This window comes from Grammomys surdaster, unplaced genomic scaffold (genome assembly GCF_004785775.1).
Source record: "Grammomys surdaster isolate TR1022 unplaced genomic scaffold, NIH_TR_1.0 65, whole genome shotgun sequence".
Taxonomy (NCBI): Eukaryota; Metazoa; Chordata; class Mammalia; order Rodentia; family Muridae; genus Grammomys; species Grammomys surdaster.
Genome location: NW_021604567.1, coordinates 18261611 through 18276448, shown reverse-complemented (window position 1 = coordinate 18276448; position 14838 = coordinate 18261611). Strand labels below are relative to the sequence as shown.

General features: G+C 44.3%; 1 protein-coding gene across 1 annotated transcript in view; it reads right to left on the bottom strand.

Moving 5' to 3' along the window:
• Positions 1-4947: 4947 nt before the first annotated feature.
• The window catches only part of Ipo5 (importin 5), a 38293-nt gene continuing 28402 nt past the window's right edge, over positions 4948-14838 (bottom strand). The window contains exons 16-26 of the mRNA XM_028771827.1: positions 14701-14833; positions 14492-14613; positions 13890-13986; positions 12402-12574; positions 11694-11805; positions 11547-11602; positions 10624-10746; positions 9565-9784; positions 8922-9150; positions 7427-7568; positions 4948-7074 (exon numbers count right to left, since the gene is read on the bottom strand). Coding sequence (XP_028627660.1) covers positions 6988-7074; positions 7427-7568; positions 8922-9150; positions 9565-9784; positions 10624-10746; positions 11547-11602; positions 11694-11805; positions 12402-12574; positions 13890-13986; positions 14492-14613; positions 14701-14833 — 1494 coding nt within the window. The 3' untranslated portion in view covers positions 4948-6987. The remainder of the gene's footprint in view (positions 7075-7426; positions 7569-8921; positions 9151-9564; positions 9785-10623; positions 10747-11546; positions 11603-11693; positions 11806-12401; positions 12575-13889; positions 13987-14491; positions 14614-14700; positions 14834-14838) is intronic.

Below are 14838 nucleotides of genomic sequence, written 5' to 3'. Positions count from 1 at the left end.
ACATCTGATGGCTATGGGGTTTTCAACACTTAGCCCATGGAGCTAGCTAGGCTCACCAAGCTGATAAAGGCTCTGTTGCTCTCAAAGACACCCCAAGTTGTCCCATATCTTTGAAAATTTTAAAAAGATTTATTTTTAATTGTGTGGTATGGGTGTGTGTATGGACAAGAGCTCGGGTGTCTTCAGAAGCCAGAAGATGTCAGATATCCTGGAGCTGGCGTTAGTTGCAGGCATCCTGGAGCTGATACAGGAGCGGGAACTGAACTGTGGCTCTCTGGAAGAGCAGTGTGAGCTCTTATCTGCTGAGCCGTCTCTGGAGCCCCTCACTTGACCTTCTTCTAGCACACCTGACAGCTGAGAAGCTGGCTTCTTCAGATCTGAAGTATTTCCGTATAATCAGTGAGAGATTTTTCAGAAATAGCCTTAGCATGAGTTAGTGGTTTTTTTGTTTTTTTAAAATGGAAAAATTCTAAATGCCATTGTTCCCAAACTTGTTAAAGCAGGGATGGGGCTCTCTACTGCCCTCTCAAGGTTTTCAAAACTTTTGTCCATGAACAAGAATTGAAAAAAACCACACCTAAGCTGCTCATACTGTCAACAACCATGTCTTCACTATTTCACTATGAAGTTTAAAAACTTGAGTAACATTGCCTTCTGCATGCTTGCTGAGAGGGTGGCTATTTATATCGCAGGAAGATCCTTCTGGAGTGGGGCTGGAGAGGTGGCTCTGAGGTTGAGTGCTTGGGGCTCTCTCAGAGAACCTGAATTCCCAGCATGCATATACGCATGCAGGACAGCGACAGCTCCAGCTGTCTGGCCTCTGTAAGAACTCCACTCACATGCACAAGCCCCTTCACAGACACATGCATACAACTGAAGAAAACAAAACCAAAAAAAAAAAAAAGAAGTTTTTGAGGATTTTTGAATTCTTAAATACATCATTTAAAAATACTTTTCATAAGCAGGGCAATGGTGGCACATACCTTTAATCCCAGCATTTGTGAGGCAGAGGCAGGCGGATTTCTGAATTCGAGGCCAGCCTGGTCTACAGAGTGAGTTCCAGGACAGCCAGGGCTACACAGAGAAACCCTGTCTCAAAACCCAAAAAAATACTTTGCATACATTTCATAGAAAAAGAGCAAAAAAATCTTTCCATAGATATAATTCTCAGGTCTTAAATCTCAACATTCTTGAACTCAGCAGCACAGACTCAGATTTGGACCAAGAGAGATCAGGGTGGCCCCTGTGTGAAAACAATGTATAAATTCCTGTTTGATGTTCTTTAAGGTATTTGTTTGTAAATTGTATGCCTATAAGGTTGGCCAACAAGACAGAAAATTCAGTGAGATTATACCATAATTTGTCAGGAAAAAGAATCAACTGTTTTATACTTTGTTGATGAAACCCTGTAATATTAGGTTTTGGTTTATTTTTTGGTTTTGTTTTAGTTTTTCAAGACAGGGTCTCACTGTGTACCCATGTCTGTCCTGGAACTCACTCTGTAGACCAGGTTAGCCTCGAACTCAGACATCTGTCTGCCCCTGCCTCTTGAGTGCCTGGATTAAAGGTGTGTAAAAAAGAAAAGAAATTAAATCATTAAGGACGTTACTGTTCCTGTGAGGACCTGATTCACTCTCGGCATCGCACTGGACACTGGGCAGCTCACAGTGGTCTCCAATTCCAGCCCCATTCCATGCCCTCTTCTGGCCTCTGTGGGATCCTAAATTCATGTACCATCCCATAAACACAGACACACATGTACACATAAAAAACAAACAAAAATATAACCACAAATTGAGGAGAAAGGGTAACTAATATAAACAAAAAGTTGTTATTGTGTTCACTACCAACTTTCCCACTGTTGAGATGTAATTCTTGTTTGCTCCCTGGAGGGTGGTGGGAGGAGAAATATTTTGGACTTTGAGGCCACCCTAGGGAGTATGATACTGTTTTAAGACAAAACAAGAAAAAAAACCTAATCTAAAAAGCCTGCCCGGGGGCTGAGCTAAGCTGGCTTTCTAATGTCTGTGGTGCTACGGGACTGAACTCAGGGCTCCTGCATGGTAGGGAGGGGAAGGACCCCTGAGCCCTTCTCTAACGCAGGGGCTCACCAAGCTGTCCAGGCTGGGGTTGGATTCTCTGTGTAGTTCAGGCAAGCGTCTACCTCCTTATTAGTTGGTGTGCTTTAAAGTCAGGTTTTTTTCATCTGTAGATTTTTTGTTTCACTGAAACTGTAGCTGTTTATATTTTGATTTTTTTAAAAGTCAGTCCAGACATTTATTTCATTATTCGTACCTTTAAGCCACCATGTAATTGGATTCCTTTCTGGGGAAGAGTGCAGTGCTTTCATACAGGTACATGTATAGTGAGCTCATCAGAGCGGCTGGCATTTTCATCGTACTTTGGGTTTTTACTATTATTGTGGTTAGGGGCTGTTGGTTTAGATGGGAATGGCCCACGTAGGCTCATATCCGTGAATGCTTAGTTACAGGGAGAACTGTTGAGGATTAAAAAGATCACGTGTGGCCTTGTTGGAGAGAGGTTCGTTTTGAGGTTTCCCAAGCCCACAGCAGGCCCAGTCTCCCCGCCTGAGGAGCAGGACATGAAACTCCTCAGCAAACCACTGACATGGCGTGTTAAGGCTCTGGGTCCAACCCATAGCACAGCTTATCTTTTATTACGGGGATCTGTGTGATAGTATGTTGGACTGCTATTACAAACTTACAATACCTCAGAGGCCAACGTTGGAGTTTTGTTTGTACAACAGACACTTTAGGGGTGTGTGTGTGTGTGCACGTGCATGCACACGCATTTCAGGGAAGAGCATGACTATTGTTGACTGAACAATCCAGGTTGGGTTAAATACAGGACGTCTGCTGCTCAGAGTGCTTCTCCATATCAGAAACACATGGACACTTATCAAGAATTGGGGGCGAGGGGGAGAGTGAGTTGTGAATGAAACCAAGCAAAAGTGCTTGTTTGGATTAACTCTGAAAAGTTTGCCACTGGAAGACAAGAACAGGAGCAAGAAGAGATTTCACTGGATGTTTGCTCAGCCTTTGAATTATGGACAAATTACCAGTGGCCCATTCTGTGAAAATTAGCTAACAGCCACACCAGTAAGGTATTAAGGTTATGAACTGTCTGCTCCATCCAAGAACCCATGTGAGACTGGATATGTTCCACGCAAGCACCCACAAGACCAGCTGCTCCATGTGAGCACCCATGTACTTTGTCCTGCTGTAGGGCTGAGGAGACATTTGTTTCATCCTTCTTACCCATTACTGGAACGAGGAAATGAGCTGGATCTTTCCCAGGTGTCCCTAAACTCTCAAGTGTTGATTGAACCCAGGGCCTCCCGCATGCTAAGGCAGCAGTCCACCACCATGCCACACCCCAATCTGCTATGTAGCTTAGGCTGTGGTTAGTATCTGGAAGTGATTCATTGGGAGCTGTATTCCCAACCCCCCAAACCCCAGGACCTGGGTGTGAGCTGCCACTAACATAGTGCCAGTGCTGAATTTGGCACATGAGCTAAATTGTCTCAGTTACCACAACAGTGCCACACATGAGCCAGTTGAGCTGTGGTGACTCTATGCACAGCTATCCTTCTGGACCCTATAGAACTCGGTATGGCTGTGGTGGGGTGTTGCCGGGCAGTTTGTGGAAGATCAAAGCCCCTGGGTATAGCATTCGTCTATCTGTAATCTGAGCTATGGGGACTTTGGGGGAAATGTCTACTTGAAGCTGGATGAGACAGCCAGGCCCCCACTTGTCACCCCTCTGGCCTTGTATTCCTGTACCAGAGCTTGCAGGCCATGGGAGACTGCTGCAAAGTCAGCTGGGTGTTCCACCCAGATTCCCACGGTTTAAATGGACAGGCCGTCTCCCAGCCTTTTGAAGCATGTGTCCCATATGAAGCAGAAGGCAGTCGTGATCCTTGATGACTCTTACCCATGCCCAGGATCCTTCCCTCTTGTGGTACAGGCTAGCTGCTGCTCCTTACAGAGATCTACTGCCCTTTCCAGACACCCACAGCCATGTAGGCTCCTGGCTTTGCTGTAGTTATTGTGGTAATCTTTTCCAATGAGAACAGTCTATTTTAAACATAGATCCCTTTTCTAGTGCCGGGGAATGAACATGGGGGCCTTGCATGGAATCACAACCAGGAGATGCTTTCACTTACTCTGATCTCTCCTTTACTGAGGACTGAACCCAAAGCCTCATACCTACCTGTTGGACCTTGGGACCGAAGCCAGGCTTTATGCATGCTAGACCAGTGCTCAGCTGGCTCTGCCACTTCCCCTGAACCTGTAGTTTTAGAGGCTGGCAAGGTGGCTCAATGGATGAAGGTGCTTGCTGCCAAGTCTGACAACCTCAGTTTGATCCCTGGGACTTACACTGTGGAAGGAGAACCAACGCTAACAACTTCTGACCTCAATACAACACTGCAGGACACGCACATTAATACATGTACTGAAGTAAGAAATTAACTATACAAAATTCTAGTAGGAGCTTGAGAGAGGGTTCAGTGGTTAAAAGCATGTACTGGAGGACTGGAGTTAAGTTCCCAGCACCCACAGGGCAGGTCACAGCTGTCTCTAACTGCAGTTCCTGGGATCTGATGCCTCTTCTGGCCTCCACTGCCCGGGATCCAAAACTCATGCCCATAACAAAGCAAACAAATCACACAAAGATGAAGAGAGGTTGAACAACAATCTGGGGAGATGGAGCAGGGCTAATTGAGGGAGACATTTAGTTGGCTACTTAGCTTTCTGAACTACCTACTTGGCATTCAACTGAAAAACCCTTCGAGATAACTAGACCATAAAACGCTTAGCAAGCTACATGTGTGCCCCCCCTTTTAGGAGTGTGTCAAGAGTTCTCTATTTACGAATACTAAGACAAGCTACAACCTGAGTGGTGACAAAGGTGCTTCACAGAGTATCCAGTTATCACTGTGATAGTTTTATTTCTAATTTACAGTATTAAAAATATTCAAAATTGAGTTGTGTATTGTTACAAAATTCCCAGAGAAGATGGAAGTTTTCTCTCAGATTCATAAAATGTATCACTCACTGACATGCAAGACATGGTAAAAAAAAAACAAAACAAAACAAAACACTAATTGTCATCTTGTACAGACAGAACGAGATACTCCAAGTGTGTCTCCAGACCATGTCAAGGACTCAGCTCCCAGAGCATCTTAAGTTGGCCATGCTTGAGGTTATGTGTACACAGTGGCCTCCGGCACCTGCTTCTTCCCCACCTCAATTCATTCCCAATTCTTCTACTTGCCAGTCTGTATCATACCGCCAGTATCCTGCTGCAGATCCACTAGTGACTGATGGGAGGTACTTAACCTCCCAAGTACTTAGCACGGTGCATACACTAGTCCTCCACAAATCCAACATTTCCTAACCACACCACCACCTTAACTCAGCAGGTAAGCCATGGTTTTCACGTGCTTATTTTCAGCAAATGCAGCAGTAATTTAAACAAAAGTCAAACTTACATTGCTCAGGGCACTGGACAACAGCACAGAGGGTGTGCATCACTGGTACCAGTGTCTCCTTCCAGGGAACAGAGCACTAAGCCCCTCCAGACATCACCACACCCCTTCTCCACGAGGCCAAGGACTCCACCAACATATTTTCTACCAGATCCTGAATCATCCAGACCAATCCAATCCATCCACAGAGTGGCTAGATGCTGGCGTAGATTCCTAGGGCATATGCTAACCAGTGAGTCATAAAATCCATTTTATTTTCAATTTCTTTCCAAATTTTGTTTTAATGAAGTAATGCAAATCATTTAAAGAAAGAAATGTTTAATTTTAAATTCTGATTTATGCATAAAACTCATTTTTGTATCACAGTTAAATTTAGTACAAACTATGAAAACGTTAACACCAGGCGAGGTTTCAACAGTAATCTATTAAGATCCCTTAGAAAATTACTTAAAGGAAACAACAGCCAGTCAGTTACCGCTGAGGTTAATACACAAAGAAAATTTCACACATTTTACTGAAATTTTCAGTAAATAAGTTTAGCCATAATACTTGTAAAATTAAGAAATTCAAATGCTGCGTGTGGCTCTAAAGCAATTACAATCTGCAATCAAAATCCTATGCCAAAACTTTTTCATCTACAGAATATTCCTAGCTTTAAAAAGCTGGTTGAATCTGCAAACCTTCAGAACATCAATGTGACCAGAGCAGCTGCGTTATAACTGAGCTTGAGTGAACTCAGACAGCAGACACCTTCCAAGGCCGCACTGCATAGAGTGGAGGTAAAGCATTGAGCCAGAACTATCACCTTAAAAAAATATCAAATCACTCTTCTATTAAAACATGAAAGAATCAAAGACAGACAGTACTGAAGTTCTACACAGGCCTCTTTGTATTTCAATGCTGTTTATTGAGGAGTGAATGAGACTACTGCCAGACATGCCAACGACACTTCACATTCAAGGGCCGGGAGTGGGACAGCCTCCACACTGTCACTGCATAAGCTGTCTGGGAAAGAACCAGAGTGACATCAAGTGACAGCCCCATGCTTCTGGTTTGTCAACAGTTGTTTGCAGCTGGTTGGCTGGTAAAGGCTTCTTTCTACCCGCCAGACTCTCACTCCATTTACAGAATAAACACTAGGTTGTCCCCCAGTCTGTGTGACACACATCTATGTGGATGAACAGATCTGAAAGCTGCTTTCCTTACGTTTCCCCTTTCCCTACACACGGGTCGGACACAGCAATAGAAAAATACTCTGCAGTGCTACCATAGGGCTTACAGGGACCTCCTGTAAGGTCTGAGGATCCACGGCAGTCCACTCTGCACACAGGGCTGCTGTTCCTGTGCATGGTTCCAGAAGAATGGCCTAAACACAACACTACTCTCTCCTTGCTCAAAAACAAAACAAAGAAACCTAAACAAAAGGGTAAACGTTTATTTGGAGTTAGTCTTCTGGCGGGTGGTAGTAAGGCCCTTCAGGCAGAGTTCAGGAGCTCCTGTATGGCTGCCTGCTGCTCCGGGCTGAGCTGTGCTATGCACTCAGTCCACAGTCCTCCAGAAGTCTAGGAGGGAAATGCACACATTTAGACACAGTGACCCCTTCAAGTATTTAGTAAACAATGTGCAAAGAAAGACTGTAATAACGCTCAAACGATCTATACCTTAATTTGATAATTACTGTTAAACCAATAAATCTGTTCATTTCTTCAAAGTCCATTTCTCTATCTCAATAAAACTAGCCCAGCAGCCATTATCTTAGCAGCCTACATACTACCCTCAAGTCACCCGCAATTGATGTTCTGACACCACCATTAAACTGTATCTTAGATCTGTATTAAACTGTATGTAGATAAGGGCAACAGGATCCCCAACCTGTATTTATCTGTCTTTTCCAGTTCAACCAAATCAGCTCACCTGTACTTGGCGAACTACATTGGCCAGGCGTTTGGCACAGGGGTCTTCATGTTTAATGGCCTCATGCATTTCTCCTTCTGCAATTATACTGAATATTTTCGGTAGATTGGTATTGTTTGGGCCAAGAACAATTGGGTGATTACTGAAAAAAAGAGAAAACACACAGACACCATTATAAATGAAATCTGTAAGAGGAATCACTCATGACCACACTTCCTGTGGTCTCTTGTACATAACAGTTATATGTTCATTAACAGCAAATGTCCTTTTGGCTCAGTTAGGAAGGAAGTCAGCTGGTTTTACTTAGTAGGCCTGCAGTTTCTTCAGGAAAAACAGACTGCCTCATTTATCAGAATTTTTTTTTAGGACCAAACAAAAGAACCAAGTGCTCTGTATTAATCTGCACTGCGTCAAAAACAAAACAACTACAAAAATCTCAAGACAGTGTTGTTGTCTCAAGTCTGTAAACTCAGCAAGTATGAGGCTGAAGGAGGAAGAGGGGTGCCAAGTTCAAGGCCAGCTTGGGCAGCTTACTGAGAAAAAGAGGTCTCAGGCACACAACACTTGACCTGCACATGTGAGACCCCCCTGGAACTGGTCACAAGTAAGGTACAACAGTACCTGGAATAATATCTGTTATACCAAATGGGTTACTTGGGTATCAAGAGTAAACTAGGGGATAAGCTTCAGGCAGGCTTACTGGAAACACACCTAACAGTGAATTTGAGTAGAAGTCACTGACACAGATCACTTCCAAGGAGATCAAATAGCATGAGGACTGCTATTTCAGATGCAGGCAAGGACAGCGTATCTGAGAGTGGCTATCACATTCCTCAGACCCTCCTGGGTCATATACACAAACAGTATTTACGAACCTGAGTCAAGCAGGCATGAAGGAATATGCTACCCCCAAATCAGAACCCAAAATTCAAATTCTACTGGATATATGAACAAACTAAACAGTAATTAACAGTGAAAGAGCCAAGATTAAAGCCACAGCTAGAGGCCTGGAGTGAGAAAGACATCAAGGAATCACTTTGATTTCAAAGTTCCTAAAGCCACTGTGTTGCTGCAGCTTAAATACCCAGGGGCTGAAAACAGAATGAGTGATACCGCACACAAGGCCAGATTACAACGGCTGCCTGGTGGACCCCAGTTCTTTTAGACAGGATCTTGCTACGCTGGCAAGGATGTTCTTGAAATTTCAGTATGCCTTATCATACCTCACCCCACTAACCTGATCCATAGCAAACGCAGTGGGCAACTGAACAGTTGACAGTAACTTTCATCAAACAGTATGTGCTGTTCCAGAGATCAACTTCAAGTCACATCTTTATCCGAGGGTTAACGTGTGACAGAGCTTACAGGGCTGCAGGTCAGGGTGGTTCCCACTGCACCCCCACAGCATGCTGCAGGACAGGGTTACCCCGCCCCCAACACACATGTGCACGCTGGCTCCAAGTGAGGCAAGAAAGGAAAGGAGGTCAGGCTGTACCTTTCAATCAGGTCGCACAGGTAACTGAAGGTCTGGACAGCTTCTTCTTTATCTTCATGTAGGGGGAGCCACGAGAGCCAGTGTGGCAGGACCTCCTCGACATTCACACAGTCGGGCTTGAACTTCATGATCTTTCCCACTGCTGAGATGCAGTTCTCTGTGGCATTGACGTTTTCTTTGGTCTTAGAATCTGCAGACTGAATGACTCTTACAAGCAGCGGGAGTGCTTCTAAAATAAACAAGTAAAAACAGGCCAGCTGATGAAGATGAGCATGAACGGTTTCCTGTCTGCTCCAGTCACTGACTGCTAAAGCGTCACTGTCCCAGGACTGATGTAATGGAAGGGACAGGAGAGCTACACCCGAGAGCCGGCATACACGGCACACAAGGCACACTGTAGCCTGCACTTAGTGCCTATGCCTGAGAGCCTCATGCTTTAGCACTGCCAGCCTCTCCTCCCTAGACAGGCTGGAGCAGGCCTAGAGGCCATTCACCTCAATTTTTCCATCTATGAGACTAAGCACAGTACATGTTGTGCTGTGTGTGTGTAAAACAAAAACAGCAGAGCGCTGTTTCCAGGGTGGTGAGGAGGCCAGAGAAGAGCACCCGGGACAGAGGCACAAAGCAGAATGAGCACACACACCTGTACAGAAAGGGCGGTAGTTGTCTCCACCATACTGCGCCATGACGCCGAGACCGTACGCCGCAGCTTGCCTGACTTCTGGGCTGTTGTCACACACATACTGGAGCATTGGCCTTAAGAAATATTCTGCATACTTAAATGAAGCCGGACTACAGTGTTCTATGATATCATCGAAGATACACAATCCCCATTGTCTGTCTGGCCACGGTCTATGTGGACACTATAAAATGAGATTCTCTTTAAGTATTGAATACTGGTACAAAAATGGAAACAATTCATTATGAACCATCTGCTTACAGAATGTACCAAATACAGGAAATAGATACATAGTAACCACTCCTTACAGCAACAACACCGGAATGAATACACACATATATGTAACTTCATAGTAATGGATTTGTATTTGTTTCAGAATACCACACACTGCACAAAGAACTGACAGAGCAGCAATGTGCATACATGTACTCTGTGAGGAGGTGACCAAGCGCAGAGCACTGTGCCTGGATTCCCTGCTGCCCAGGAGACTAACACCACCCTGTCCCAAACTGGGACTAGAGGCAAAGGTCTGTAGTCTCAGCTACTTCTGGATGAAGCAAAAGGATTCCATGTTCCACAGCAGTCTGGGATACTGAACAAGACTGTATATCAGAATAGATAGGGAAAAAAAGGGGTGTGGGAGGAGGGTCGGGACAAAGAGGCTTCTGTTAGCTCCACAGCAGACATGCAAAGGCTCGGGCTCTCCACAACTGTAGCTGTTAATGGACAAGAAGCTGTGTATGTGGGGAGCAGAGTGTTCACTTTGTTAACCTTAAACTATTTTGAAAACAGTTTGAAATATTTGAAAACCAACTAGAAGAGCTTATTTACTGACAGCCACAAATACAGACTGTACCCAGCAAGGATCACTCTGCTTCAACAGGAAACACACAGGGCTTAAAAGTGTATGGTGAAAATTCGACCTCAGAGACCCATTGTTAACTCAAGTGTAAGACATTCTATGAAGGGATTCTAGGATGCCAGGCTAACTGTTCAAATACCTCTGAGGTGATTAACACTTACAATAAGGTTGACAATTAATGGGAGCAGCTGTTCAAACCACGGCAACACCTTTTCTTTGTAGCTACTGAATATTGAGTGTAAAATATCTGACACTTTAGTCAGTATATAAACATCATTATCATCCTAAAAAAGAAACACAACACAACACCATGAGTTAAAAGCTATCTTCTTGAGTACTGAGCAGTAACATCTATAACATACTCTATTGAGAACCTGGAGGCTGAAGTAACCCTGGGGTCTGACATCAAGCCTCTACCATGGAGGAGGAGGAACAGATGCTAAGAGCTGTGCTTACTGTGGCTGCCTTGGAACTGCATGTGAGCACAGCCCAGAAGAGAGGCAGCATACCACAGACGCAGGCTCCACCCATGGACACTAGCTGAATGGGACAACAGAGAATGGAGGCAAAGGAAGCCGCAGCGGGGCCTGGTGGTGCAGGCAGGCTCGTGAACCGAAGCACTTGGGAAGGCAAGTAAGGAAGATCCTAAGTTCAAGTCCACTCTGGGCAAGCACTTTGAAAAACTGAGATACAAATCTTCCTTTCCAAATAAAGAAGGCTAGGGCTATTAACCCAGGGATAGAAAGAATGCTTGCTTACAACACACTAAGAAGCCTGAGGGCCAAGAGTTGCTCTGGACAACCACTGAGTGTGGGAAACCACCACTGAAGGCAAAAGATGGTTGTAACCAACAGGTTACCAGGCAGCCTACGGAACCTGCTGGGAGCAAGCACTACCAAAATAAAAAAGAAATACCCCAAACCCAAAGACCACACTTCATTCCGAAAGACTTATTCTATAAATGCCAGAGTCTTCTCCAAGTTAACTGCTTACAAAAGACTAGGGAAGGTGAACTGGAACTGAAGCATGCAAAACATCTCAGATGCAAAGGTCATGTGAGTGAAGTTCTGAAGAAATGACTTACCTCATCTTGTAGTGACTCTTCAACCTGTTCGTCATAGTCTTCATCTTGTCTTTTAACTAAAACATAACCAAATAAATGTTTTAAACGCAAAAGGCCACGCAAAAGGCCAAGGACTTTCTTCACAAGAAAAAGAATAGTGAAACTCACCTTGCCGCAACTCTTGATTTTTGAAATGTTCTTCAAGCTTAGCCTTCAGTATACCTCCCAGCTCTTCAAAGTGTTCATTGTTCAGGCACCCATCTCCCATTACTTCAATGCACTGAGTGAGAAGAAAACACATAATCAAGTCATTCCTCCTTGAGTCGACACTTCTAGCTTGTATCTGAGGAACAACATTCCACAGAGAGGAGATGGTAACCAACTTCTACCATAGCTAGCACCTAGCTTTGAGAGCCAAGTAAGAGAAGAAAAGGGTAAGTAGGGAGCTTTAGGAGTTACCGGGAGGCTCTGGCATACACAGCTCAGTGTCTGCAGTTAGGATCCACAGTTCTAAGAGCGGCACTTAGCATGGCTGAGATAATGCCAGACTCTCTTCTGTGATCCTACGGCTGTACACTAACTGGCTTCAGTCAACTGAAGCTACAGCTTTCCTATAAAACTATTTACTATGTAGCTAACTCCCTCTACTTGTAATAATCCTTACAGTGTAATCTATTTCTCAAAAGGTTACTTCTCAATCAACAAATAGAAGGACAAAAACCAACATTGCAGAACAAAAAAGTTGCAACATTTTCAGAAAGTGATCTGTTACAATTCACTGAAAATCCTATAGCTCCCTGCCCTAACGTATTCAGGAGAGAACTAGGCAAATATGCCTTATCAAGCAGGAGGGAAACAGTCAGAGCAAACAGTCACCTTTGCAAAGGAGTGCATTATTTCCGAGAGGACGTCTGAGTCAGGCTCTGTGCCGATAGCCTTGATGAGAGCGTCACACATGAAGTGCCACATCTGTGTAAGGTACTCAGGACCCCGGACTCTCGCACACTCCAGCAGAAGAGGCATGGACTCTGCTGCCGCCACTCGGACCCGTTTTATCGTTAAGGAAATGTACAATCAAGGAACCTCGCTAGTGTCCCCGCATTCTACCCACATGCTAGGCCATGCCCTGTTCATCTAAGGTGAGTGCTGTAGTAGTTACAAAGTAGTTACAAAGCCAGCAAAGGTTTCTGCCTGCCCCGCATCACAGCAGCATGTCTGGAAGAAAGAAGGGCCTCTACTGCTTTTTCTGTAGCACACGCAATGGAAGCTACAGCTCTCCTATGAGAACTATTCAGAACCCTATGTAGGACTTGTTGGCATGCAATGAGAACTAAACGGCTCTTCCCTACCTGCTACCATTTATAATGTAAACAGCCTTGGGTAACTTCCTAACTAGTTATTTCAGAGGCTAAATGCTGGAGAGACAGGTAAGCCGTAAGAGTATTTGTTGCTTTTGCAGAGCACAAGGGTTTGGTTCCCCTGAATCCACATGGTGGTTTGTAACCATCCCTAACGCTAGTCCCAGGGGATCCATGTCTTCTGACCTCCATGGTACCAGCAGACATTCATTCATGCAAAACACTCATACACGTGAAATAAAAACTTTAATGTAAAATAAAATAAGTTAAAATAAAAACTTTAAATGTAAAAAAATAAGTTAAAGTTCTAGGGGCTGGCTTAGTGGTTAAGAGCACTGGCTTCCAGTACACCCAGGTTTGATTCCCAGCATCTTTGACTTCATGAGCTCTGACATCTTCTGGTCTCCCCTGGATAATGGACACATGTAGGACATGGACACACAATTAGGCAAAACACCTGTGATCCTAATGAAGGGTACTTCTACTTCCTCCTCTGGCATCACCAGGGATCCACCAGAGAACTGACTGTAAAGCTCACTTCTGACAGAACCCTGAGTAACAACATCAGGGCTGGCTTGGTTTTCTTGTACCCACCATATGGAAGTGACTATGTATGCAGATTAGAAACACATCCATAGGTATTAACTATGCCTATCAGGGACTTGAAGATGAAACACTGAGATGATTCACTGATGTTCCCTAGAGGTGACACCCACATTTGCACTACAGGAGCCGTAAAGAAAGCAAGCCATCAGTGGATAGCCAACAAGCACTGTAGGCATCTGCTTATAAAATGTCAGTCTTCACAATTCTCAGTAAGGTCAGAGTGCCAATACAGCACGGTTAATATTTTCCTTCTCACATTTGTGGTGTAAGGCACATGTAGAAGTGCACACACAGCCATGTCAGAGCAGGTGCACAACAACGGTGTCCTGCAGCTCGGGGAACTGCAGACACTACAGTCTTACACCAGATGTCCTCATCATATTCTGCTGGTGAAGGATATCATCATGGAAATAAAATTTCAGCAGTGGGACCATCAGTTTCACAACCTGTTCAGTATATTCCACAAAACCTTCCTTTAATTCCTTAGCATAGCAAACCTGCAAGAAAAGAAATCAAGGTCCAGTTTACAGGGTTTCAAAAGATTAACACTGATTCTCTGACAATGTCTGTCTTACATTGAACAGACTAGTTAGCTTTTAATACTACAAGCACATTTCTGTTCATTTCTTCAAAAGACATTCTTAGTCACTATGTAGAATTGCCTGAAATACAGGAAAATCCTCTACTCCTGCAGTCTAGCCCCAGTCCCCTGTACACTTTATATAACACAGGTGGTATGGCCGGCTTTGGGTAAGCACTTGGAGGCTGAGCTGAGACCCAGCCTGGGTGTCGTGGACCGTGACAGTAGAAGGGGGTAGCCCATCTCTCTCACACATCTCTATCACACACAAATAAGAAGAAGCATAAGCCACAGAGAAAATCTACAAGTACAAAAGTACTTATAAAAGTACATATGTACATGAGGTCTTAGGAAAAGTCTCATGAACCAATTGAGAGCTTTCATGAGAGGACGGAAACAAAGCTTAAAGAAAGGCAACATACCAACATCTGGCAAGCAGTTGACTTTTCTTCCAGTCCTGCAGTTTTAATACCAAAACTTTGCTGATCTCCGAGGTTCACAAATTCCCAACCATCATCATCACTCATATTCTCCATGTCCTGGGCTAGTAACCAGAAAAAAGACAAACGTGAGAAGAAAGAAAAAAGAAAGGAAAAGAGTAGAGCAGAGGGCCGGTGGTGAAGGCACTTACTGTCTAGAAGGGCCACTTCAGGCTTAATGGAAGCAGTCTTCATCAGTGGCCCCATAACCACGGGAAGGTACTGCTGGAATTCTTTCCCAAGGATTTTGCACATCCTGGCCCATGCTGAGATCATGTAAGAAATCTGGG